This window comes from Ambystoma mexicanum, chromosome 2q, assembly GCF_040938575.1.
Source record: "Ambystoma mexicanum isolate Mex_15411 chromosome 2q, UKY_AmexF1_1, whole genome shotgun sequence".
Lineage (NCBI taxonomy): Eukaryota > Metazoa > Chordata > Amphibia > Caudata > Ambystomatidae > Ambystoma > Ambystoma mexicanum.
Window position 1 is genome coordinate 1,099,240,331 of NC_090924.1, and position 25,293 is coordinate 1,099,265,623.

Below are 25,293 nucleotides of genomic sequence, written 5' to 3' on the forward strand. Positions count from 1 at the left end.
AGAAAGTGTTCACAAATAATAAGTCAGGATGCAGTACTTGGGGTCTCCCTGCCCCACGTTTTCAGCATGGGATAAGGTAGGACTTTGGAGCACAGCACACGCTCGAGCTTTCCCAGCACAAGCTAACAGTTTCACTCGCAGCAATCAGGGCCTTCGGCGGTCACTTCTCTCTTTGTCACCCTCTCTTGTGCTCCACCTTTTAGCCGTGTAGACAAGGGAAAGGGTTGTCAGGTGTGCGCGGTTCTCGTCAAGTGCCCGACTTTGCCTGACCCTGATGTTGGGACATGTCAGGTAAATGGCTCGAGTGTTAGTCCGTCGTCCTTCATAATGTGCAAAAGTGTTCGCATCGGAAAGGGGGGGTAAAGTGTTTGTGTATCCTACGTGGAAGGTTGGGGAAACGTTGTCATGAGAAGGGGGATACCACGTCTCTCTTGTCGGTGACCCGCTTCCACTCCCCAAGGACCCCCCATCCATGTGATCCTCCCTCACTGGTCCACCCTCAGGAACTGAATCCAATAGCGATGGACATGTCCTGGCCACCTGAATGACAGGCCCCTGGGGACTAATCAGGGAGACAGGTTTTTCACAGTTGCCGAATCATAGACTTATGTTCAAGTATTTGTTATTGTTACACTCAGCTCTCTTCTTAATACACTCTAAAACCCTTTCAGAACATTTTGGATTAACAAGGGAAGTTTCTTTCTTTGTTGACATAAGATACACAAGGAAAACTCTGTTATCTGTTTTCTTTTTTTGGCTGATGGTGGAAGTTCTACTTTTAAATGACTTTCGATGTCTGGAGGTATCAGTGTTTTGAAAAAAAGATTTTACTGGCAGATAGAATCAAATGTCATGCTTCAATAAATAATTTCCACATTTTCCTGCCAATTACCCGAGTCTGTAAAAAAATAGAAGGAAAGAAATGTTAGAATTCATGAAGAAGAAACTGCAAACAGAAACTGCTAAACAATAAGAGAGATCAAATTCTTTTAAGTACCTTCTTCATTCAGTTTTTCTGGTGTACAAAAAGGTCCTTAGACAATGTTTGATAGGATCACTCTAAAAATGAGTTATAGATCAAATTCTGATTCATAAGTTGTAGCAGTGGCCTTCGCACAGGCTCTCTGTCACAAATTCAGACAAAACACCTGGTACTACATGATGAAATGCTTCATTTGCAATGCACCCCCAGTATTCATAACTTCCCTTCATTCAAAATCCCACGGAATTACATATGTACCTCAACTTTTAAGTTTAAGGAGCTTCATAAGATTGAAATGGAATATTGCTAAAGTCCCTTATGGGAATGAGGGAAACAAAGTATTGCTGAGAAACAAAATAGGCAATGCACTTGCTTCTCACAAACGCAGTATGATTGTATGCTTGCAAATATTCAAAATTATCAGATTATGTTTAAAATCCTTTACAATATTAACAGTTATTTTGTTTACTTATGTTTTATCATTCATGGTATGTCTAGAGTTTCTTAACCAGGAGCCACAAGTCAGTTGGATGGCAACAATAAAACTGCCATTTTTTTAGTGATAACTGTTGCCTTTCTATTTGCGTTTGACTGTATTTGTATTTACATTACCTACAGCACGTCACCATTTTGTTCTTTCCTAGGTGTCAATGAAAATGCAGACTAAATACAGAAACGACAATCAACATTTGGCCAGCCTGTAGATAAGATTTCTGCTGGAATGGCAACTTGAAACTTACAGTTGGCAAAATCAGTGACCTTTTGACAACCTGAATGCTTTGAACTATTTGAATATATTATGACCTATTTTTTTTCAAATGCTAATGGACAATATTTCACCTGATGCACTTTTCTGGGGACCTTCCTTTTTTGTTAAATATTTCAAATGAATTATTGTACAAAGTCTATAAGGACTTTTGTCTTGAAGTATGTTTGCCTTTGATGCACCCATGCCTTAGTCCGAAGCAAAATTCAAAATGTTTTTATACACATCTAAGACATCTAACTCAGAATCAGTGCACAGGAATCCTTTGCACTTCTTTATACTCATTATATAATTTAGAAGAACGATAGAAAATATATGGAAACAAACTGCATATGGTATAATTATATTTTTATACAAAAGAACATACAAAGTGCTGTACAGGATAATATATTTGTGGGTGAGGGCATTATTGGCCACATTATAGCTAGAATTAGTACAGCAATGAAAATGCATTCAGAATAGGATCTTGAATTAGGGAGGATGGGGAAACACAAAGACGTGTGTCCTCTTCCACAGAATCTTTCCTATGCTTCCCCCAGTGAACCAGGCCCTGCTGGAAGGCAAACAAGGTCTATTTCTTGTTCAGTTGAGTTGCAAATAGCTCTATTTTCAATGACCCCAGAGGTTTCACAACTCCTGAGTCACTTCTAAGTGCAGCTCCCATTCGTGACTTGCAGATGCCAAGTGGTTCAGGATGTCTGTCTGGTGTGCTCCAGTCCAGTCCCTGAAGATGTACGGCGTACAACACCATTCCCTGATCATGTTCCCACTACAACATCTGGACGGTCAGTTGAACTAAAGTGGCTGAACTGGTGCACCATCTCTTTACATAAAACATAGCTGTAAAATTGCCTTTCCAAATCCAAACATCCTTGTTCCTGATATTGAGCAGAAGAGCCTTAATCCTCAGAAAGATTTCTCGTAGCTCATGAATATTTATGACAGGACTAAAAGTAATAGATCTGAAGTGAGTGTACCAAAATGCTCCCACATTCCATCCAGCACATTTCTGGTTATAGTCTGTGTCCATATGTGATGGGGGTGTGATCAGACATTGGGGCATGCTCACTGCACCGTAGGGAACCAAACAGCACTTTGCTGATGATGCCCAATAAAGCTGAAATATGTCGACGGTTCCTTGTATTTCCATGAAGAGATGATGTGTTCTGGCTTTTCGGGCTGAACAGCTCCTATTGGTGGTAGTACCACAATGACTTGTATATGGCTGGTCACTTTCTGCAATGGATTGGACTGACTAAGCAAATGTGATTTGGAAGGTTGCCCATTGTATGGCCAATGGTTAGATTAATTCATATCCTTTCACTTATCACATTACGTGGTTCCAGCTTCTCAAGAGGCACACAATTTTCAGATTCAGCTAGATTGCTTCACAATTTCTGGTTTGCAGCAGCCAGCAGTGCTTCTGCATTAGCCTCTCTCAGAACTAGCAAATATGTTCTTTCCCACTGCCTTTAGGGCCCTGTTCTAGCTACTTATGACTCGTAAAGCTGATGATGAGGTTGCATGAAGCTTGGCCCAATGATTCTTTGCCTTTGCAAGTACATATTTTGAAGGGTTATACCCAATATTTTGGATGACCTGATAGAACCCCTGCAAGTACACCTAACTCTGCATAACACGCTATCGAAAGCGGAATATGCAAGCACTCCATTAATATTGAAATTCATTAAGTAAATGCTGTTGCCAGTGCTGGCATTTCATTATCCCCATCATCATCAGGAGTGCCCCCATCCTCAGGAGGTGAGGGTTCGTCAAGTTCACCTTCTAGAGGAAGAGGCAGAACTGGATCAGGCAGAGCAGGATCAAGGGGCAGAGATGGAATGAGAGGCAGAGGTGAAGGCCATGGAGAACCGTCTAAAGGAGTAACCATGTATGACAGAGGAAAATGGGCACCTAAAGACAAAGGAAGAGGGCCATCAAAAAGGAGCATTGTGACTGTCCACGTTTGGTTCATCTCCAAGGTTTTGGGAACCTCAGCAGTGTGAATGGAACTTTGAGCCACTTGAGTCGGATCTTCTAGGCTTCCCTGTTAGTATTAGCCGCTATACAGGGAACCTCAGCATATCCAGTAACCTTTTAACTCTTTGATGGGGAACCTCAGGATTACCCCCCCTAGTGTTTAGCCCTTGGAAAGAGGTCACAATGCTGGGGTACCTTGAAATGTAAATCACTTGCAGGTCTGCACATCTTCTAATCAATTAAATCTGGATAATTGCATGCTGGAAGAAGACTGAAGACTTACTCCTACCAATGACGCCTTCAACTGATAGGGCAGACTGAAACAGTGTCATAGTAAAGATAAGAATTCCAGCAGTGGGCACTTGATACCGATAAACCGGATGAGCAAGGGAAGAAAAGCAGAGAATGTTCCAAAAGGAAGGAATCAATGAATAAAAAAGGTGGGATGTCACACCCGGAACTGCATGTATCAAGTCCCGATCGTGTGGAGAAAAGGACTGATGGGAAAAGCCCAGGGCCGTTCATCGGGAGGCGCGCTGAGGTCATGCATGTAGCGTGTTTTACCCAAAAATTAAGGAATTTAATGCAAGAAAACAGAGCTGTCCCATCCCAGTAGGACAGAATGAGTTAAAAGTATGGAGGAAAGGGGACGCACCAAGTAATATGGTATTATTTTTGTTGGCGGACCACAGGACATAAATAATAAATGTACTGATAGATTTAGTGTAAATTTCGCTATATATAAATGCTGATGTTTATGGAACTGCATTTATTTTTTTTTACTTTGCATACCATTTATTTCAATGTAAATATATGGAAATGTGAATTCTCAGTACCTACTAATAAACCCAGTAAGCAGTGTGGGTGTGTATATTTGCATTTAATGTGAAATGTGTCATTTTCAATCTTTAAAAAGCATAGTGCACAATTTAAACATACACTGAAGTCAAACTACACTAAACATATATACTTTTGTCTCGGCTATGTGGTAGGCAAATGTGGGCCCCCATATGACATGAACTTGAACTGGCGTTGTAATTTTGCACCAGCATTTCTATCAGGGCACAAATTGCATTCAGTAGGAATCATAAAAACATTCAAACACCCTTTGGATATTGCATTTATTACCTGTTAACCAGTGCTGAGGGACTGCCCTTTTATATTTTACATACACAGACTCCATTTTCCTATGCCCTCCTATCCATCTTTCCTATTCACTTTATCCCCTTACTCAACTCCATGTTTGTCTTTTTTTACAGGCTATTTCACTTTCAGAGAGTTTTGCTCTGTGTCTGGGTTTTCTTCCATTTTTTCACAAACACTTAGGCGTTGTTCATTATTTTGGTCACTGGAACCATTGTCTGGAAGTCGGGGAACTAGCCTCTAGTTGATACCTGATTGGTCAATCACATCAATCACATCAGATGGTGTGCCAGTGCCACTAAGATGTCACCATGAAATAGGTGGAACTTCCCTGAGGTGATCTCAACATGAGTTTCTCAGGAGCCTTTTCCCCCCTTTCCTGATAGGCTGAGCTCGTTGCCAGTTATCATGAGAAGAGGAATAGGAGGTTTTACGATTGCAATCTCAGAAAGTTGGTGAGGAAAGAGAGAGTGTCAACTAACTTGTGTCTCTCTCCAACATGACTGAGCCCATCCATATAATTCCATGCAAAGATGGAATTACTACGAGATCAGGACTGAGCGTCTCCCTAGGTCCAAAGAGCCGAGGGTCGAGATTCCTAAGCGGTGAGGCTTTAAACTCACTGAAAGGGAGATATCCAGGGGGATTGGCTAAACATCCCGACCCTCATGTACCCTACATCCTCCAAGTTCTCCATCCACCTAAAGTATCTAGAGGCTTTTACCAAGAACTGAATCCCTTTGAAAGTATGTTAGGCTAAAAGGGGTCACTGGCTATCAGCCGTTGGTTATGTAACCTGCCTGAGGAAGGGGTTCCTTCTGCTGTGATTACTCCGTGCAAACGTTCCATACCAATCACAACCACACTTTTCCCAACCAGACTTCTTAGCTGAATTTCTGTCAGAGGTTACCTGGCCCAGTGCACAAGGGATGTGACCTAGCAGTTTGGGACAGGCTGCCCTTTTACCGGTAGTTCAAGCCTAATTAGTGAATGGTTCCTTCTCTTCAGTAATGGTATAGCAGTCTGAAAATAATGGAATAGGAGGCTCTCTGGAGCAATTGACCATGCATATAGGTTCAGTACTGGAAAGACCTACCCAGCCCTTCCATTGTTGCTTTCGAGCCCTGCAGTCACTTGATGCAAAAGACTCCCAATGCCAACCGTGAGAGACCCGTCTCAGGGCCTCCAACATTAAAATGGTCCATACACATAGCTCAGAGTCAGCTGAACATCTCCCTGTCATGCGTGCACATCACCGTCACAGGGCGCACTTACCTGCCTGACGGCTCTATCCTCATTTTCACCTACAGCAGAGGTCTCCAGCCAGGATCTGCCATCCCAAGGGATGGCGCAAGGTCAATCCCGGTTCCACGTCATCTCCGGCAGTCTTGGGGTCTCCGCCATAGCTGCGTCGGTGGTGATCAGTTTCTCCTTTCCTCCAATCTCACCCTCTCTACCCCTTAGGCCAAACCAACTCCAGCACTGCAACCTACCTTCTCAGTTATCCGACCCAGAAAGCGTGTGTCAGTTGAGGTTTTCGCCGCCACTTTCTCACCCCTCATCCCCCCTCCCCTTGGCAGACTCACACCCTGACACAGCCCTTTCTATGCTCCACTCTGCTATATCTGATACTCTCAATGTTCTTGCCCCTGTCATGAGGATCTGCTTGAAGCCCAAAGCCAAGTGAAACACTTGGTACTACTCAGACCTCGTCACCCTAAAATGCAATTGCAGGGTGGCTGAGAGGATATTCCGGCTGAACAGTCACAAGGACGGCTTGAACAAAGAAATTTGCTGGCAAACATTGGCAACCTTGTGAGAATTGAATATCACATACACATCACTGCAAGACAGGCTTGCAATACAAAGGAAATGACCAGTTTGCCCTTACCTTCAAAACTTTTGGAATTGGAATTTGTAAAAGAAAAATGAATAAATACACAATAACTGATCGGATTTAGACAATTTGATAAACATGAAAAACATCCAGCTAAGGATGCATCTTTCCATTCATAAATCAGATACACACAGTTCCAATCTAGTTCTATAGCAACGATCTGGATAATGATCTAGGAGACTTGTGGGAGAAGAATCTTAATGGAAGTTCAAACAAAATGGTGGAACTCCTGATAGAACACGCAACACGGGAGCACAAAAAAACAATAGAATTGATAGACAAAATCAAAAAAGAGATTGCGGAAAATAATTTACAAGAAACAACGAAAGAAAAGAACTATAACACTATGCACGACATTCTTAAGATTTACCAGGACGAAGTGAAACTTAGAAAACTAAGAAAACACTACAGAGACGAGAGAGATTATCAGGAAGACAGGGTCTACACCTTCCAAACTAAATATAATCAAAACAAGAAATTTGGATCAAAAACAAGTACACCGTACACATCATCCGCAAGTTCGGAAACAGATTCAGAAGGGGAAGCACTTACTGCGGAAAATACAACAGAGAAGACAAATGTAAGTGGGAAAGCAACCTCAGGCTTCATGAATCAAATAAAAAGATATAAGAAAGGTAATAGGAACTTTCCACCCAATCGGGTCAGTTTTCAGTTACCTGTGAACACAGGAGCAACTATCAGTACACCAGGAGGAGAGGAAGAAGGGGGGGCACAAGATCCAACGAATCCAGGATTACAAGGAAACACAAACAAAAGGCTTACCAGAGCGAACGCAAAAGAACTAAACAGAACCAAGTAACACCAAATCTTGTCCTGAACCTATCCAGAAGAGAAATAACACCTGAAGAAAAACAGTTACTCAATAAAGGATTGTCATTCGCCCCTACAGCGACACATAATGAGACAGACTTACATATAGATCTATTCAAGTTTGCACGCAAATTGAAATTGAAGAAATTCTTTGCCACCAAAGCACCAGGGAATTACCAATCACAACCTAAGATACAACGGAGCGATTTGAGTATTAAGGAAATAGAGGAGATACACCTAATCAGATCCATTGCAGAGCCCACAAACTATGATATTAATGAAGTACTAAGAGACCTTAATGTGGAATCAGACATGCTATCAACTAAAGAGCTTAAACCTGTCTCCAAATTTGTTCCACAATTTGCAGCGGATAACATCATAGACACCTTCTACAAGGCGGTATCACAAGAATTGTATCAGACGGATTGGAAACTAAAACCAAACATAACTTGACCACACAGGAACAAGAAGCTCTTCGGACTTTGGAGACTGACCGCTCAATTGTGATAAAAGAAGCAGACAAGGGGGGAAACATTGTCATTATGAATAGAGAAGACTACTTGGAAATGGCAAGAAAGCACTTGAGTACCCCAGATTGTTACGAAATATTACTCTTGAATCCAACGAAACAAATAGTACTTAATTTGGAGCAACAAATTAAGATCTGGCACCACAAAGGTCTACTTACGGATGATGAATGGAGCTTTCTCACAATCAAAGAACCCACGATACCAATCATGTATTTTTAGCCCAAGATACATAAGAGATACGAACATATACCAGAAGGACGACATGTCCTCAGCGGAATAGGCTGGGCAACAGAGAACATTTCTCAATATTTGGATAACATCCTAAGACCAAGAGCAATGAGATTGAAGGCATATATAAAGGACACTACTGATGTCATCCTAAAGTTGAGAAGCATAAATTGGGAAAGCAATTATCAACTTGCAACTTTGGATGTATGCGCACTTTATACATCGATCCAGTATACATGGGCCTTGAAAGCAATTGATCACACCTTTAAGGAGGATTCTGCATCGATGTACCTACAAATTCAAATGGTGAAAGAGATGTTGGAACTGTCCTTTAAAAGTAATATCTTCAACTTCGACAATAACTTTTTCAGACAAACAAAGGGCGTAGCTATGGGCACCAAATATGCCCCGGCCCTAGCTAACATCTTTATGGGCCTGTTTGAAGACACAATTATCTACAAAGACAATGCAAATGAGAGAGAACTTGTGCATTGGATGAGATACATCGATGATGTATTAATCATATGGAAAGGTACAACCTCAGACTTTAAAGACTTCAAAGACAGAATCAATCAAAATCAAATGGGAATACAATTTACGGGCAACTGCAATGAGACAAGCATATATTTTCTCGATCTCACAATATACATTGACCACAATCAGATCAGTACCCGTACATACCGGAAACCAACAGAAGTGAATTCAACTCCCCACGCAGGGAGCTGCCACTATAAACCAAAAATCTTGAACATACCTACAGGTGAATTTATAAGAGCAAGAAGAAATTGCCAAACAAATTAACACTTCGGGAAGGAATGCACTCTATTAACATCCAGGTTTCTGGAAAGAGGTTATACAGAACAATGTGTCAAAAGAGCATTAGAAAAAAGCTCAACACTAACCCAAGAGCATACACTAACACCAAAGACTAAAGGGATGGAGCAACCAACGATAGGCTTTATCACCAAATACACTAGTGACCACAGAAATGTGTACAAAATACTAGCAAAACACTGGCACCTTCTCAAACTGGACGAGAACATCGCAAATAATGTGGACGATAAACCAAGGATTATATACAAAAAGGCACCAACCATAAAGAACAAATTGAGTCCATCAAATGTACCAGACCTGACTAGGGAAGAACCAACTAACTGGCTTAAAACATTTACAAATGGCTTTAGAAAGTGTGGTACATGTACAATGTGCAAATTTGCACACAACAAAACTGACACATTTACTGGCACTAATAATAAAACACTGGAGATTTTACATCCAATCAACTGCAGATCAAACTATGTAGTGTATGGAATTATATGTGTTTGCAATCTGGTCTACATTGGTAGCACAATCAGAGAATTTAGGATACGAGTCAGAGAACATCTAGCCAAAATTGGCAGCCAAGATCCGAGACTACCATTGGCCTGCCATTGGCAGGAAAAACATCAGATGGCTAATAAAGCTGAATTACGTTTTATTGGCCTTGACAAGTTCTCAACAGGCAGAAGAGGGGGAAATAAAGAAAAGAAACTAAGACAAGCGGAAGCGAGAATGATTTGCAAACTGAACTCTACAGTACTTGGATTAAACACGGACAATGAAATTGTGTCCTTTCTGTAGAGGACCCATTTCTCTTGCATAACTTTATCCAAATGAACTACCATGAATATTTTGTAATTTTTATACTTGTACCTATCTCTCTGGACAGGTTTCAGTACGGCATTCTAGCATTGTATTTACATATGAGAATTGTAATGCTCCTACTGGCACTCATAGGGAATGACAACAGTCACACAAATAATAATTGACAACGAACCTTAAGCGGTTACTTGTCTAAAAAATAATAACCCAATTAATGAGAGTAGAACCCATTATTGACATGCATGCAACCATTACGTAATTGTAAAAAATACGGGTTTCTTAAAAAGTTTTGTTAGTATTTAACATTGTTAATTTATTTTCGGAATGATGCAGTACATGGCATAGTAAGTTTTAGTAATTTCAGAAAACATATCAAAAGATATGGCAAATGAAATTGAACACAAAACATGTCCAAAATACACCAGAGTAACGTTATAAACACTAGCTTAAAATGGCCGCCACGAGAACATAGAAGAAATGTTGTCATTCAATTAGAAAACAGACCAGGGCTAGGATCCGTTTCCATGACAACACAAACACAATAATGAGGGATTAGGCGCCGACCGCTGCCCCCTCAGGAGAATCCACGGCACGCGATTAGATGCGAGAATAAGACTGTCAGGTAAGAGACCGTCCTGCAAGTGTAGCACACGCTGCGCTGGATAGAAATGCCTGCCTTCCCTTCGGGACTAAGTTAGAAACGCTCGGCAGCACTACTATTGTCCTGCCGTGCGCGGCGTTAACGCGCGCACAGGTTTTCTTATCAGAGCATTTTAAAAGCCAGAATACACAGTCAGTTAAGAATGATTTGTAAACCTTAATTAATACTTCTATAAAAGGAACAAGATATGGAAAGGCAATGAAAGGGCATTATTTTCTCAAAAATGTATGTATGAAATTAATGGATAACGCACAGGATTCATAATACTTTAGCGCTTTAGAACTAAAAGAAACACATTTACCTTGGGGAGTTACAGAATTACTATCTTGCAATATTAGGTGATACCTATGGTGAGCTAGCACACATAATTGGAGGTGACATCTTTGTTTGATTTGTATTTTTTCGAAGGGATCTAACCCGAGACTGGAAGAGAGACTACTATTTGCTTTAACCCATAAGGGGCAGTAGATGAAAATAAGGTAAAAGAGACCACTTGAATCCAATTTTCCTTGATTTTCGATGTGACACTACATGTAGCATTGACTAACGAAAATGTGGTTTTGCCTACCTCTTGACCCCCGACATCCCTCCCTATTCCCCACTCCATTTATTGTCTGGCATTTTGGTTTACTTTTATTTAATAACTGTTGTTATTTATTATGGTTTGCTTTAACCCATCAACTACTGTCATAATTGGTTAAACATGTGAATGAATGCTTCTGTTATTTTTATAATTTTGCTTTCATATTATTTTGAAAATATCTTTATAATTTTGTGACCTTTTCTTTTGATTGATATATAAAATCAGCCCTGATTTGAGAAAGGTCCAAGAGGGACCGAAACACGTGTCATTGCAAAGGGCAACAATATAATAAAACACTTGTTGAAAAAACTGGGCGCAGTCTCAACTTGGGATTGTTTCTTTTTACTTAGTTCTATAAAACAGTCACCATCCTCCCTTTGTCTTAGAGAAAAAAATGGTGCTGTTCCTTAAAAACGACACCGATCAGCATGCACTGAGAAACTAGCTGCTGTGTCTGGATAAACTATACCTATCGGCATTTAGTGGGCCGCCACGAGAAAAACACACAGTTCCAATCTTGTTCTACAAACGAGTTTCCATCCTCACCCTGTGCTTAGAAATAAATACCTGCTCTGTTTGTAAAATCACACCTATCAGCATGCAGTGTGGCCGCTATGAGTTTATATCCAATATACCTTACCCGCGTCCCTTTAAGAACCAACAGCTGGGCAAAATTTAAGCAGGCCAATTGCAATGCACTAATTTACAAACGAAAATCGAAAACGATGATGAGAGCATGAAATAGGGGATTGGCAATATATCACCAGTGAAGTAATACGAGCGGTTCATGGACAACAAAAGAGAACTAGTCATCTAATCAAAATAAACCTTTCCACATTGCGAGCGCAAAGTGGATATAAAAAGAGGACAAGCCTAGTGTCAAAAAAGCTTCTCGAGATCACATGATCGGTTGACGTTAAGCTTATTTTTGCCTTGATTTGTGCGTGCTCCCGAATGATCTCTGTGTAAGACTGGAATGGACGAAGGACAGAACCGCGCAATACGAGAGGTGAACAAACCCCTTACTTATCCATAGAAGGTAGATAGAGATCCCAGACTGGCTTTACAGTCGGGACACACGCGAGAGCAGAAACACACATCGTGAAATATAGTCGTGATACGTAGGTGTTGGTTAATGCATATCAAAGTCTGGTCCAAAATATAGAACATCTGACTTATGGTCACGTTATTTTAGTGTGCAATGTAAGCAATAATTGTAAAGAATGGGATGCAGGATGGCAACACTGTTATAATGTAAGATTCGAACAGCTAGTTGGGAATGCTGACACAACAGTTGAATGTCCATCTAATAGGGAGAAGTTGAGTTGTATATTGGCATACCCTCATATGGAGCTTTCACTGCACGATTTGAGAATAGAAGAGAGAATAGAAAAAAGAAGAAAATAAAATACTATGTAACAGCCTGAAGACTGACTCAGAGCATGTTTCTTGAGCAGGTTGAAAGCTAAGGAAGCAAAGACAGTACAGACTAACAACCAGTAGTCAAAAGTCGAGACAGAAGTCCTTGTATATGACCAAAAGGGAACCTATTGGTAAGCGGAAGACAGTTATGATGTTGTAAACTATGAGACAAGAATGTCTGTGTGTCAAAACTGTTTCTAAGAAATTAGAGACATGGTTTCGTCATCTACTTTTAGGTAGAAGATACAAGTAGCGTGATCAATGAGAGACCCATGAAGAGAGAAAAGAAGAAGAGAAGTACTGGTAAGAATGCCAATATGTAATATGAACACTGATGCTCTTACTCAATGGAAAGAGGAGAGTTTAGTGATGATTCCTTATTTTATATCCCCCTTCTTGGGTGTCCCAAGACTAAGACGTCCGAAAAGAGATAGAGGCAACCTCCTCCAGCTACAAGAAGGAGAATTAGACATATACACTAATGGTGTCTTTAGTAATCATGAGCCTCGACCAGTTATGTCAGGCGTAAGTCCTGAAGAAAGCAGTTATTAACATCATCCCGCTAAAACTGGTTGACCACAAAATAAAGGTTCAGGGTGATGACCAGAACCTCTGAGACCCATACACAATTGGTAAAGCTCGGTGAAAACACATCAGTTCATTTAACAGATGAAATCTGTAAAACTCTTGGTGGAAATAGAAATGCACAAGGAGACTTTTGGAAATGTTTAAACTTTATTTTTCTATTTTTATAAGACACACGAGATGGAAGGAATAAAAATTATATCTGACTTCTCATAGTGTGCATTTGTTGTTTAGTTGTGAGTAAAGTAGTGAGAGAGGGGAGGGTCAGTCACTTCTCTATCCCCTAACGTAGACATGCAGCACAGCAGTGCTGTCTAGGAAAACCACATTCATCTGAGGGATAGTTAGTCCCTTTCGTACAGGGACATTTAGAAAGCATTAGTCTACTATAGATGTAGGAATCATTAAAATTAAAGATTGTTCTTTCTGTGTTGTGTGAAGAAGAAATCCAGGGCCCCAGGCAGAATCTGTATGTCCTTGGACTTCTGAGGTATTTAGGAAAGGACACTTCACCACAAGTGCATAGGTGAGTACGCTCCTCCCCTTGCTGTGCTCATACTCCGTGTTCTGCATGCCAACGGTCTCCACGACTAATCCTGTGCTCCCTGCTAGTTAATGGGCTGTGATATTGAAACATGGAAGAACATTTATCATGTATCTTAGACCACATAGATAGTTCGGTAGAAAACAAGAACATTGTCTGGAATTTTAACACCTTAAACTTTTTTCCTTGTACATATTTAAGTGACTGAGAGAATATGCATTCACCACTTTCTTTGCATATCAGGTTAACTACCCACATTCAAACGCTTGTTATAACTGTAATGAAATAACACATTATGAATATGAGCAGAGTAAAAATTGCAACTTTTTTTTTAAACTTTTATTTATTCAGCTTGGTAGCACAGGTACAGGTGAGTAACAACAGAGCATATAGAATCAAAACAACGCAAACGTTACAGATTCATATAGTGAGTACAAAAAATCATCATATGCACATGGGGGATACATAGAAGGTCAGTACAAAGCCAGGTGGAGGACAAATCAAGAACCAACTGGGGATGAGCGAGAAGAAAGAGCTGTGGATGTAGGATCTGAATCGGTGTCAGGGGGGGACATAAATGAGCAAAACTTCAACCAAATATCTCTAGGTCTGGAGCGGGCTGGCTTTTGTATCGCCCAGGATTCTTCGGTGTCAGAAGCCCGCGTAACTGCCCTGAGCCACTGTGCGTGAGTAGGGGTGGTAGGCCGAAGCCAGCAAAGTAGAATTGCACGCACAGCTAGCAGCATACAGAGGCCAGCTAGTTTCCTGGAATCACGGTGGAGCTCGGGGAAGTCGTGGAATAGGCACTTCATTGGGGATAGGGAGATAGGGTATTCAAGGATGGACGATACGGTGGAACACACTGCGCTCCAGAATTGAGTGAGACGGGGACAAGACCAGATCATGTGGCTATAATCAGCGTCGTCATAGCCACATCTAGGGCACCTAGGGGAGGAGTCATTTGAGATGCGATGTAGCCTAGTCGGGGTGTAGTGGTACCTGTGGCGTAACTTAAATTGAATTAATTTGAATCGGGAGTTGAAGGAGACCCCTTGGATACGTGCGCACATATGGGTCCAACGGTCGTTGGTCATTTCCAGGCCGAGATCAGCCTCCTAGGAGCGCTTTAGTTTGGAGAATGCAGGGGGCGATCTGGTTTGGACCAAGGTGTATAGCCTGGAAATGTTGCCCCTCATAGGGGAAGGTGAGGACAGTTCAGTGATTGCAGGCTCATCAGGTGGCAGTGCTGGGAAGCACGTGTACTTGTGTTTGAGGACTCTACGCAGGGATGAATATCGAAGCCAAATGGAGGGTCTCAGCCTAAGTGACAGTGGAAGGTCAGGCCATTCTATGAAATTACCACGTTCGAATATGTCACGGAGCAATTCATATCCCACCTCAGCCCATGTGCGAACAACCGAGTGAGGGACTTGTGGGACCTCCGGGAGAAAATTCCAGATTGGAAGGTTACCATGGAAGGGATGAGCGGAGCCCAATATTTGCCACGTTTTGGATAAGGCCAAGGATGTGCACATCACTGGATCCAGTGAGTCCGATACCACTGGCATGGGTGTGATCACCAGAGATCGGATGTCGCGGTCACTGACCGATAGCTTTTCCAGTCTGACATGGGGAGGGGGGTCTGATATATTAAACCAATGTGTAATGCGTTGAAGTTGTGCCGCCAGCCAGTACTTGAGGAAGTCAGGTGCCCCAAAGCCGCCAACCTCCATCAAGGCGGCAAGGGTCTTGAGCTTAAGGCGGACCGCACCCGAGTGCCAGAGGAAGGTATTAAGGGTACATGTCAATGCCTGAAAGAAGTCGGTTCCCGGCCACTGCAGGACATTAGCGAATCTGTACAAAAGTTGGGGGAGTACTACCATCTTCAGTACTCCTATCCTACCCGCCAGTGAAATAGGAAATTTGTTCCTGCCCTGTATTTTTATCATAAGGTTTGTAAGGTATGCTTGATAATTCTCTTCCAAGACCCGTTCAGTGTGTCGTGACACCACTATGCCTAGATAAGTAAAGTCAGACTGGGCCCATGTGAATCCCAGGGTATCGGGAGGGGGGGGTGTGCTGGGAGTGAGTGGAAAAAGGGTTGATTTAGAGCAGTGCACCATGAGACCAGACATACGACCAAAGAGAACAATATCTTCTAGTATTGGGGCCAGGTTAATTTCGGGGGAGCGAATGAAGAGGAGAGCATCATCAGCATATGGGGAGACTATATCCGAGGAGCCGGCGAAGCATGTCCGCAAATGGCTCCATTGCCACATCGAAGATTAAAGGAGAGAAGGGGCAGCCCTGTCTAGTACCCCTAGCTATATGGAAAAGGGGGGAACAACGGTCCTCAGTGCGGACTCTGGCAACAGGGTTGGAATAAAGTAGCCTGACCCAGGAGGGAAAGGAGGGGCCGAATTTGCATTTGTCGAATACCCGCCAGAGATACCTCCACGAGACTGAGTCAAAAGCTTTCTGCATATCAAGTGACGCGGCCACCGCATGGACACCTGGGCTCACTCTACTTATAATGTTGAAAAGGCGCCTCAAATTCAAGGAGGTGGAGCGTCCCGGAATAAACCCCGCCTGGTCTGTGTGAATGATATGTGGCATGAAGGGGACAAGTCGTAAATCAAGTAATTTTGCATAAATCTTGACGTCACAATTGATTAATGAGAGTGGGCGGTAAGAGCCGCACTGAGTGGGGGGTTTGCCGGGTTTTAGTAGGACGGTTATGGTGGCTTCGCGGAGCGAGGGGGGGAACTGCCCCACCTCCACCGACTCCTCCCAGAGGGCAACCAGATGAGGGAGTAAGAGTGATTTGAAGTGCTTATAGAACTCGACAGGTATACCGTCCGATCCTGGGGATTTGCCTGATGAGAGGGAGTCTATGGCCTCCGAGAATTCCTAAGGGGTGAATGGGCTCTCGAGAGATCCGATGGTGTCGGGGGAAAGGACCGATAGGGGAAGCTTATCAAGATAGGTGTAGATTTCTGATGTAGTGGCGTTGTCAGCGTGAGCATATAGGGATTGATAGAATGAGAGGAATTCGGCATTGATATCACCAGGTGAAGTGGCCAGGGTCCCGTCAGGTCTCTCAACTCAAGGAATGGGTGGGGCACCAAACTCACGGCAGAGAAGTCTAGCCAGGAGACGGCTTGGGCGTTCACCCTCACCATATTTCCTCGCAAGCCCCGGGTTATCAAGAAACCTCAGCTCGCGGTCCGCAAGCGCGCAGAATGTATCCAACTCTGTGCCGATTAACGCAAGGATTTCAGGGGTTTGGTCTAGTGTATATTGGGCCTCTAACGCGGACAATGTGGCCTCGCTCTCGGCGATTTCCCTACGGATAGTTTTGAGGATACCGTTTTCCTTGGAAAGGGCAATGCCTCTGATGTAGGCCTTGAAAGACTCCCAGAGGGTGGCCTGGGAAGACACGGAGTTGGTATTGATCTCGAAGAACTCCTCGATTGCCGAATCTATCTCCGAGCTGAAGACCGGATCGAGGAGGGAGAGACGTTTCATTCTCCAGTGTCTGGTTCGGTCACGGTCTTGGCCCCAGCACAGGGTGATAGTCACTGGTGAGTGGTCAGAGAGAGTCCTGGGTAGGATCGCCAAGCCCGATACACTCCTTATGAGTATATCAGACACTAACCATCTGTCAATCCGGGAAAAGGAATCGTGTACCGAGAAATAAAAGGAATAAGAGCGGGAGTCGGGATAGAGGAGCCTCCATGCGTCAATCAGGGCCAAGCGGGGAAGGGAGGAGAGTGCAGTATATGCAGCTCTAGAGAGTTGACGGGGTCGGGAACCAGATCTGTCAAGGTCCACATCGAATATCGTATTAAAATCGCCTCCCAGAGAATCCGTACCAACGGGAAGCCATCTAGGAGAGTCATAAGGTGTGTATAAAATTCAGGGTCGTCTATGTTGGGACCGTAGATGTTTAGCAGGACCACTTCCCTATTCTGCAGGGTACCATGGAGTAACACGTATCTGCCCTGGGGATCAATTGACGTAGCTATGGGGTTGAATCTAAGGCTCCTGTGAATAAGGGTCATAACTCCACAGCTCTGGGTAGAGTAGGTGGTAAAATACCTTTGAGGACCCCATGTTTTAGCAAACTTTTCACAATACTCAGTGCATGCATGTATCTCCTGAAGGAACAGGACTTTAGTCCCATGTCGCTCGGCCTGGAGCTGTAGTAGTCTCATTTTCTTGTAGTTTCCCAGGCCCCGTACGTTCCAGCTCATGAATGTCAAAGTTTCTTCACTCAACACTCCCGAGGTAGTCATAGAGGAATACCGGTGGATGGAAAAAGTGCCCCCCATGGTCGGTGCCCAGTGCGGTCAGATCTGTAACGGCATTGGGTCCATGGTGCTCTGAACTCTACCTTTTCTGCGAATACCAAGCCTTTTTTAACGTATAACCCCATTCCCCCCACCCCCTGCCACGTCCCTTCCCTAAACAGGGGGATGAACACTCCATAGCCAAACAACCAAATCCAAAACAATGGCATCAACGCCTGAGGGGCCTGCGAAATGGCCTGGCGGCGATGCTCCGATCCATGAGGCAATTTTAGGATAAACATGATGCCCGATAATGATATCAAGTCCCACCCGGGGGTGGTCCCGTGGAGGGGGGAGGGGCGGGCATGGTCACCAGATACTGAACCAATGTAACAAGATTGTAAAAAGTAAATTCCCGATCAACTGGATCGAGATGATGTATGGGCTCAGCCACAGATACTGAGAAGGTGTCATAATGACAAAGGAGTACCGGGAGGGGGAAGCAGACCCAGAGAGGGCCCAGAAGCGGGCGAGGGAGCCCAGCATGAGGCCAGACAGCCCAGCAGGAGACTGTCGACTGTACGTTGCAGGTGTCCGGAGAGGCCAAAACGGTGCAAAATCGGCTAATGGGCTATAGTTGTCCAGTAGGGTCTCCCACTGAGAGGTGATCGCCCGCAACGTCAACATATCAACCAATATAATAGCGGCGGAGAAATGACGTTAAAAGGAGTGTAGTTCGAAAGACAGACAACATTGGGACCAAGGGGCTTCTCCGGGATTCCCAGGCAATCAAGAGAGCAGGGGATGCATGTGGCGAGTAACTGGGATGCATTGATGGGGAGCAGTCCGCACCATCGACCGCCCAACAGCTTGACCACATTGTGGTATGTCATTGAGCCAGTAGACAAACAACAGAGAGAAAAAGCAAAGACATTAACATTATATGTTACAGATGTGGCCAAGTCGGGACGGATGGCGGCTCTCTCGGTCCCTGACGCTCTGTAGGTGCCACAAACTGGTAATGATGGCATGTTAGAAGTCTATATAAGTTCTGGAACAGGCCCCAACGGCATCCACTCAACAATTAGTCTATGTTGTGGTAAGCCTATGTCTCAGTGTGTGATCTGATGCAATAAGGGATAAGACATTAACAGTGCATGTTGCGAGTACGGTTCAGCCGGGGAAGTGCTCATCTATGAACCTGGAGGCCTCCTCAGGTAGCGTGAAAAAATACACTCGGTTTGCATGCTCAATTCACAGTTTGGCGGGATATAGCATAGCATATTTAACCTGGAACTCGCACAGTCTCCTCTTCACCGCCAGGAAGGTTGTGCGCTCACGCTGCACCGCCACCGAAAAGTCCGGATATAGGTGGATCCTGGCAGCGCCCAAGAGAAGGTCTCCCTTGATTCTCGCCGCCCTGAGAAGGGCATCGCGGTCGCGAAAATTTAGGACTCTGGCTATAATAGGCCGTGGAGGGGCGCCAGGTCTGGGCTTCGCTGTGAGTGCACGGTGGGCTCTCTCGATTGCGAACTGTGGGGAGAGTTTTGGGGAGTCCAGAAGTCGGAGTGGCATGCCCTCCACGTAGTCCTCCATAGGTTCTTGTATACCATCCTCAGGTACCCCGATAATGCGGAGGTTGTTGGTCCTCGTTTTTCTTCTCTACCTTGGTAACGCGGGCATATAGCGTGGAGACCTCCGCACGGAGGGAACCCAAGCCGTCCTCGGCGGTGCTCACCCGCGTCTCGATCTCGGTCACACGACCATCAGTTCTCTCCATATGTGCCTTAATAGAGGATATCATGCCGTTCATGTCATCCAGTTTGCTATGGATTGTGGTGAACCCCTCTCAGATGTATTCCATCATTTCCTGGGAATCGGATGGTTCCAGCTCTGGTGAAGTGGATGGTTCCTGTGCAGATGCCTCTGCCCCAGGGCCCCCCGAGGGCTTTGTAAACATATTGATGGAGGATTGTTTCTTGCCAGTTCGCGTCGTCATGATGCCGGTGAGAGATGAGGTTAAGTCCAGAAGACCAGACAGGGGAGTGGATAGGGCACCAAGGGAAGGTGCCCGGATTGTCTCGGGCAGCGTGAGCGTGGGGCCGGGGCCGAACACCAGGACAGAATTTGGCAACTCCGTTCCAGATAGGGGGGACGGTCAATGCTGGACTGCAGATCCCGGATCGAAAGGGCCCCCCCGGTCAGCCAATGTGTGTGGAAGCCAGTGAACAGCAAGCGGCCCCAAGAAATGCAGTAGGGGGTCAGGGCCCAAGAAGCAATGTCCAGCAGGAGAGGCCGGAGGAGCCGGAAACATGGGTGCTGGTGTAGTGAAGTAGTGGAGGGGTATATCACTGTATGAGGCTGTAAGGTGGTCGGCACTCAGTCTGGTAGGCGGAGGTCGTCAAGGGCAGGTGGGGGGGCCCGGAGCCCTGGATCAATGGCGCCGGCAGCGCAGGAAGCCAGCAGCCTCAGCGCATCCAGGTGCAGCAGAAGGTCCAGCCGATGGGTGGCTCAGCAAGGGTAGACGCCACAGGTTGTCCCCGAACCAATTTATAAGGCAGGTGAGCCACCAACCACAGCCAAAAGGTCCAGGGGAGAACGGGGTACAGGGCCCCAGCGGGGATCTCCCGTTGGCGTTACAATGGAGTTGGTGGGTGCCGTGGCCGGGGGAAGGACCCGCCGGGGGTAGACCCTGAGCTGGCACGCCAGCGCCAGAGGGTGCCAGGGGAGAGAGAATGGAGTCGCCGTGACCAGCCAGTCCCGCGCGTAGCGCCTGCAACCAGCCACGAGGGCAGGGGTCCAGTGTAGGTAGTGGGGCACTACAGAACCCACCATGTATCGGGGGGCTCAAGCGCCACCCAAGGCTTCCGGGATTGAGGAGGCACAGGTCAGGGTCAGCTGCAAGTGAGGCGAATGCAGAGGAGGTCGGGCCCCAGGACAACTCACCGCCCGGAGCCGGATCAATGGGGGCTCAATCGTAGACAGCACGCCGCCCAGGGTGGGGCAGCAGAGCGGGACGCTCTGTATTCCAGCGAATGTCCCAGCCCACAAGGCGGAGGGAGAGGCCGCAGCATAGGCCAGCTGCTGTCATGTAAGGCGGGAGAGGGCGGTCGCGCAGGCCGCAAGCCGCGGGACACAGGCGCGATCACCCGGAACCAAGAGCGGGGCCGGAGAAGCACCCGCTCCCGTCCCGCTCGCGATGGGCTGTAGCTCCGCAGCAGGAGCGGTTCAGTGGGCGGCGTTCGAGCAGCAGACGCCCGGCCCCACCAGCAGTCCTAATAATAGGTTGGTTGTTCGTGTCGCAGAGGCAAACAGGAGAATTTCAGCAAGAAGGTGCCTCACGGAACGGAGCGGAGCATCAGGCGGCCATCTTCTCTGAGCGCAACAGCGCCCCCCTAAAAATTGCAACTTGCAAGGTGCCATCTCCACATTTACATTTGAGCATATTAAACCACCAGTTTGTCTGGAGCCTACTTGAAACTATTTAAGTGTGCTTCTTGAAACCATGTTTTCATGGCAAATGAACTGGAATAGCAAATAACTGCTAAAAAGAAAAGTAGGTTAAAAATAAAACACATTTTAAACCTCATTAGCACTTAAAATGCCAAGAAGCTAACACTGTGAGTGCTATGGCTTATGTCAATTTAAGTATTTTCAAACTACATTATACATTTATGGCTTATGACTCGGGGGTCTGCAGTCTTTCGCTCTCTAGATGTTTTGGACTACAACTTCCATCATCCCTAACCAACCTAGTGAATAGCCAAGTATCATGGGAATTGTAGTCAAAACATCAAGGCAGCCAAAAGTTGCAGACGCCTGGTTTATGTCAATATAAGTATTTTCAAAATACATAATGCATCTTGTATCAATGCGCGTAATGCTATGTTGCAACTTTGTTAATGTGAGACCTCCAGCGGTCATCCAAATGTGTCAAGTACCCGAAAGGTGCACTCAATCACACATCACTCATAACACCACCAGTTGGCGCCATTTTTTTAGCTGAGGCTGTGAATGTCACATTATGAGAAAAAAGCAATAATAGAAATAAACATGTATTCATAACTTGATATTAAAGATGAATGAGTAAAGCTGTTAAAAGCACATTTTCATAACTAGGCGCTAGGTGTGTATGATGGATAAATGAATTGCTTAGTAATGAACAAGCGCATAGAAATACATTGTCATAATCTGAAGCTAGATGTGTTTTCCCAAAACTGTTCATAATTCATTTCCAAAGTAGAAGTAAAGTAGAAGCACCTTGCTTTCCTTCTCCACTGACAACAGAATTTGAAATACACAGCTTTGTTTGACAGACGTGTGCTCTCTGAAGGTTCAGGTGAAGTCCCATGAGACAGATCAACATATTTCTACCACGAGAATCTACAGTTATTTGCAAAGTCAGTTCATTCATTCAGTAAGGGAGACTTCTACTTACATTGAGGTATTGTTTGAAAATAACTGGCACAGGTTTAGTCAAAGTGCAGGCGGGATCGATAAACTCTGGATGTTTTTTGTGTGTGCTATAAACACCGCTAGGAGGAGAAAACAATTTGTGTTTTAGACGTGTACACACTGTGTTGCTAATTTGTTCTCTGTGGCAATTTCTTTCACTGCATGAGGCCCTGCACCGACTGGAAATCTGTTCATGCAGAGCTCACAGCTTGGAAACAGAAATGGTGGTTGTTGTGCTCATATTGCAGACTGTGCAGGGCAGGGGGGTGTATTCTATGTTGGGCTTGGGTTAAGTACACAGCTGGATTAGTCGATGGTTCACGCTGATTGTGAGGTCAGCTGAAACAGGATCAAATCACAGTGACCCGGTGCAGGTGCTTGTAGCTGTTGAGCAGGGCCCTCTGCGATCCCGAGCTGGCTGTAAAATGGACAGGGAACAGCTACTTGAACCGCGCAGGTAGCTCTGTGTTCAGAGAAGCTTTCCACGTTTCTCTTCTGCCAGTCCACAGTGGTAGAAGTGTACCAAACAATGTAGTGGAACTGTGAGCCCATCGAGGATAGAGTAGGCAGGAAGGGAGCAATGTGTAACACATTTTTGCAAGGTTTGTAGCCATGCTGGTTGACAGTCAATTGATTTTAAATAGATTTCAGTTTGGCTGCAACTGGTATTGGGTGGTAAAGTGGAGACGTGCGCTTTAACTTCCTAAAGAACAGCTCCAGAATGGTGAAACTGGTTGCAAAATGTAGCGGAACTGTTAACAGTAAGAAATAAAAGTGGTGCAAAACCGCTCCCGACTGTTCCCGCCCACTTCGACCACTGCCAGGCCAGCAAGGTTTGTGGTGAGACTCTTAGCACTATGGTCTTGGCCACTTTAATGACTTTCTGCAGACACGACCTGGTAGCAGCCCTGCATATGACTGATCTAGTTTTATGAAGAACGAAGAGCAAATGTTTATGGAATTGAGCACAGTTTTTGTATGCCAACTGTCTGGCAAATTCTGATTCAAATATATATTCTTCAGGAGTCATCCTTAAGGCATTCATCTGGTTATTGTCTGGAATAAAATAATGCTATCACAGTCACAACAATGATAATGAAGATCCACACTGGTTATGAACCGGACGCAGTCTGGTGAGAGAGTTCAGTGTTCGTAGCCACAGCGTTAAAGTTGTAAATATTCCATTAACACCTTGAGAAACAGAAGCATCAATTAGTGCCTGCACACCCTTTGGGCAGGTGTCCACATTATGTAAAACCGATTTAATGTGGTTTAGCGCCTTTGAATGCTCAATGAAATAGGTCACTTCTGCATCCGGCCTCAGTGCAGATATTTTGAAGAGGTACCACGAATAAAGTCTGTTTTGGTTAACGCAAAGCTCTCAGAGGGATCATGGGCAGTTTCAAAAATGCCAATGTTGACTGACTAGGTGGACAAAACAGAACACCATAACATATACATTGTGTATCCAAAGTAACAATAGATGCAATGTCGATTTGAATGTTACAACATCGCTGTTTAGATGTATTAAATGCAACCCATTGGACTGTTAAGATAGGCACAAGTATACCAATAAATCCCCCATACTTGCATGGCGATTGAGAGCAGAGACATTGATGGATGGGGAATTCCAGGAGTACATTCAGAGCATGATAGATGATTACTTTGAGCATAATGCGGTGTGGAGAGCACTGGAACGGTTTGGGAAGCCCTTAAGGTGGTATTCAGAGGGGCGGCAATAGGGGAAAACCGGAGGCCTCAGGGGTGAAGTTTTGTCCGAACTGGACGAAGTGAAAAGGGAGGTGGCACGGGCGGAAGCACGGGCGGGCAAGATGGGTGTAGAACCAGGGGACCTCACTCCCTTGAGGCAGAAGTGAATGGTAATTTGGGAGAGACTGGGAAAGCTGGATTACAGGAAGTATATGCAATGGCTACACAGAGAGGGAGACAAGCCCAGCAGGCTTCTATCCTGGCTGACTAAACAAGAGGGTAAGCGGGAACCGATAAATGCAATTCAAGATGAGCAGGGGTAGGAGATCAGGACCCAGGAGGGCATCAACACGGTTTTCTCAAGAAACTGTAATCCCAGGTCCAGGAGGCAGAAGAGGAAGACAAAGCAGAGATATTGCGGAAATAACCCTTCCCAAATTGACAGAGGAGTAAAGCCAAATGTTAGATACACCCCTCACACTTGAAGAATTGTTGGTGGTCATAACTGGGCTTCCGACAGGCAAGTCTCCGGGGCCCGATGGGCTACCCAGGGAATTCTACAAGGACAACCTAGTCCTGAGACTGTTGGAGATGCTAGAGGAGGCGTACGAGAAGGGACAGCTCCCTAGTAGTATGTCAGAATCAATAATCGTACCAATACTAAAACCAGGGCAGCCGCCCCTAGAGTGTGGCTCTTACAGACCAATTTCCCTGATAAATCAAGATTCCAAAATCCTGACAGCGGCTCTGGCCAACTGGCTAATAAGGTTTATACCCACACTGGTACACCCAGACCAAACAGGATATGTACACGGAAGGAACACAACACGGAATCTCCACAGACTCCACCTCCTCATATACAGTACGAATCAGAGAAGGGGGAAAGCGCAGTGGAATACAGCAGGGCATCACCCGTTTGATTTGAACACTCGCAATACAAGCAATATATGGTTATGAGCCATTACGGCGAGATTTGGTCTATCTATTGTTCCCTTTACACACCTTATCCTTGAGGTGTCCCCCGTCTACACCTGACCATTACT

General features: G+C 44.9%; 1 protein-coding gene across 1 annotated transcript in view; it reads left to right on the top strand.

Annotated features, from left to right (window-relative positions):
- HEPACAM2 (HEPACAM family member 2) overlaps positions 1-4,589 on the top strand; it is a 624,068-nt gene extending 619,479 nt beyond the window's left edge. The window contains exon 10 of the mRNA XM_069648465.1: positions 1,627-4,589. Coding sequence (XP_069504566.1) covers positions 1,627-1,636 — 10 coding nt within the window. The 3' untranslated portion in view covers positions 1,637-4,589. The remainder of the gene's footprint in view (positions 1-1,626) is intronic.
- Positions 4,590-25,293: the final 20,704 nt, after the last annotated feature.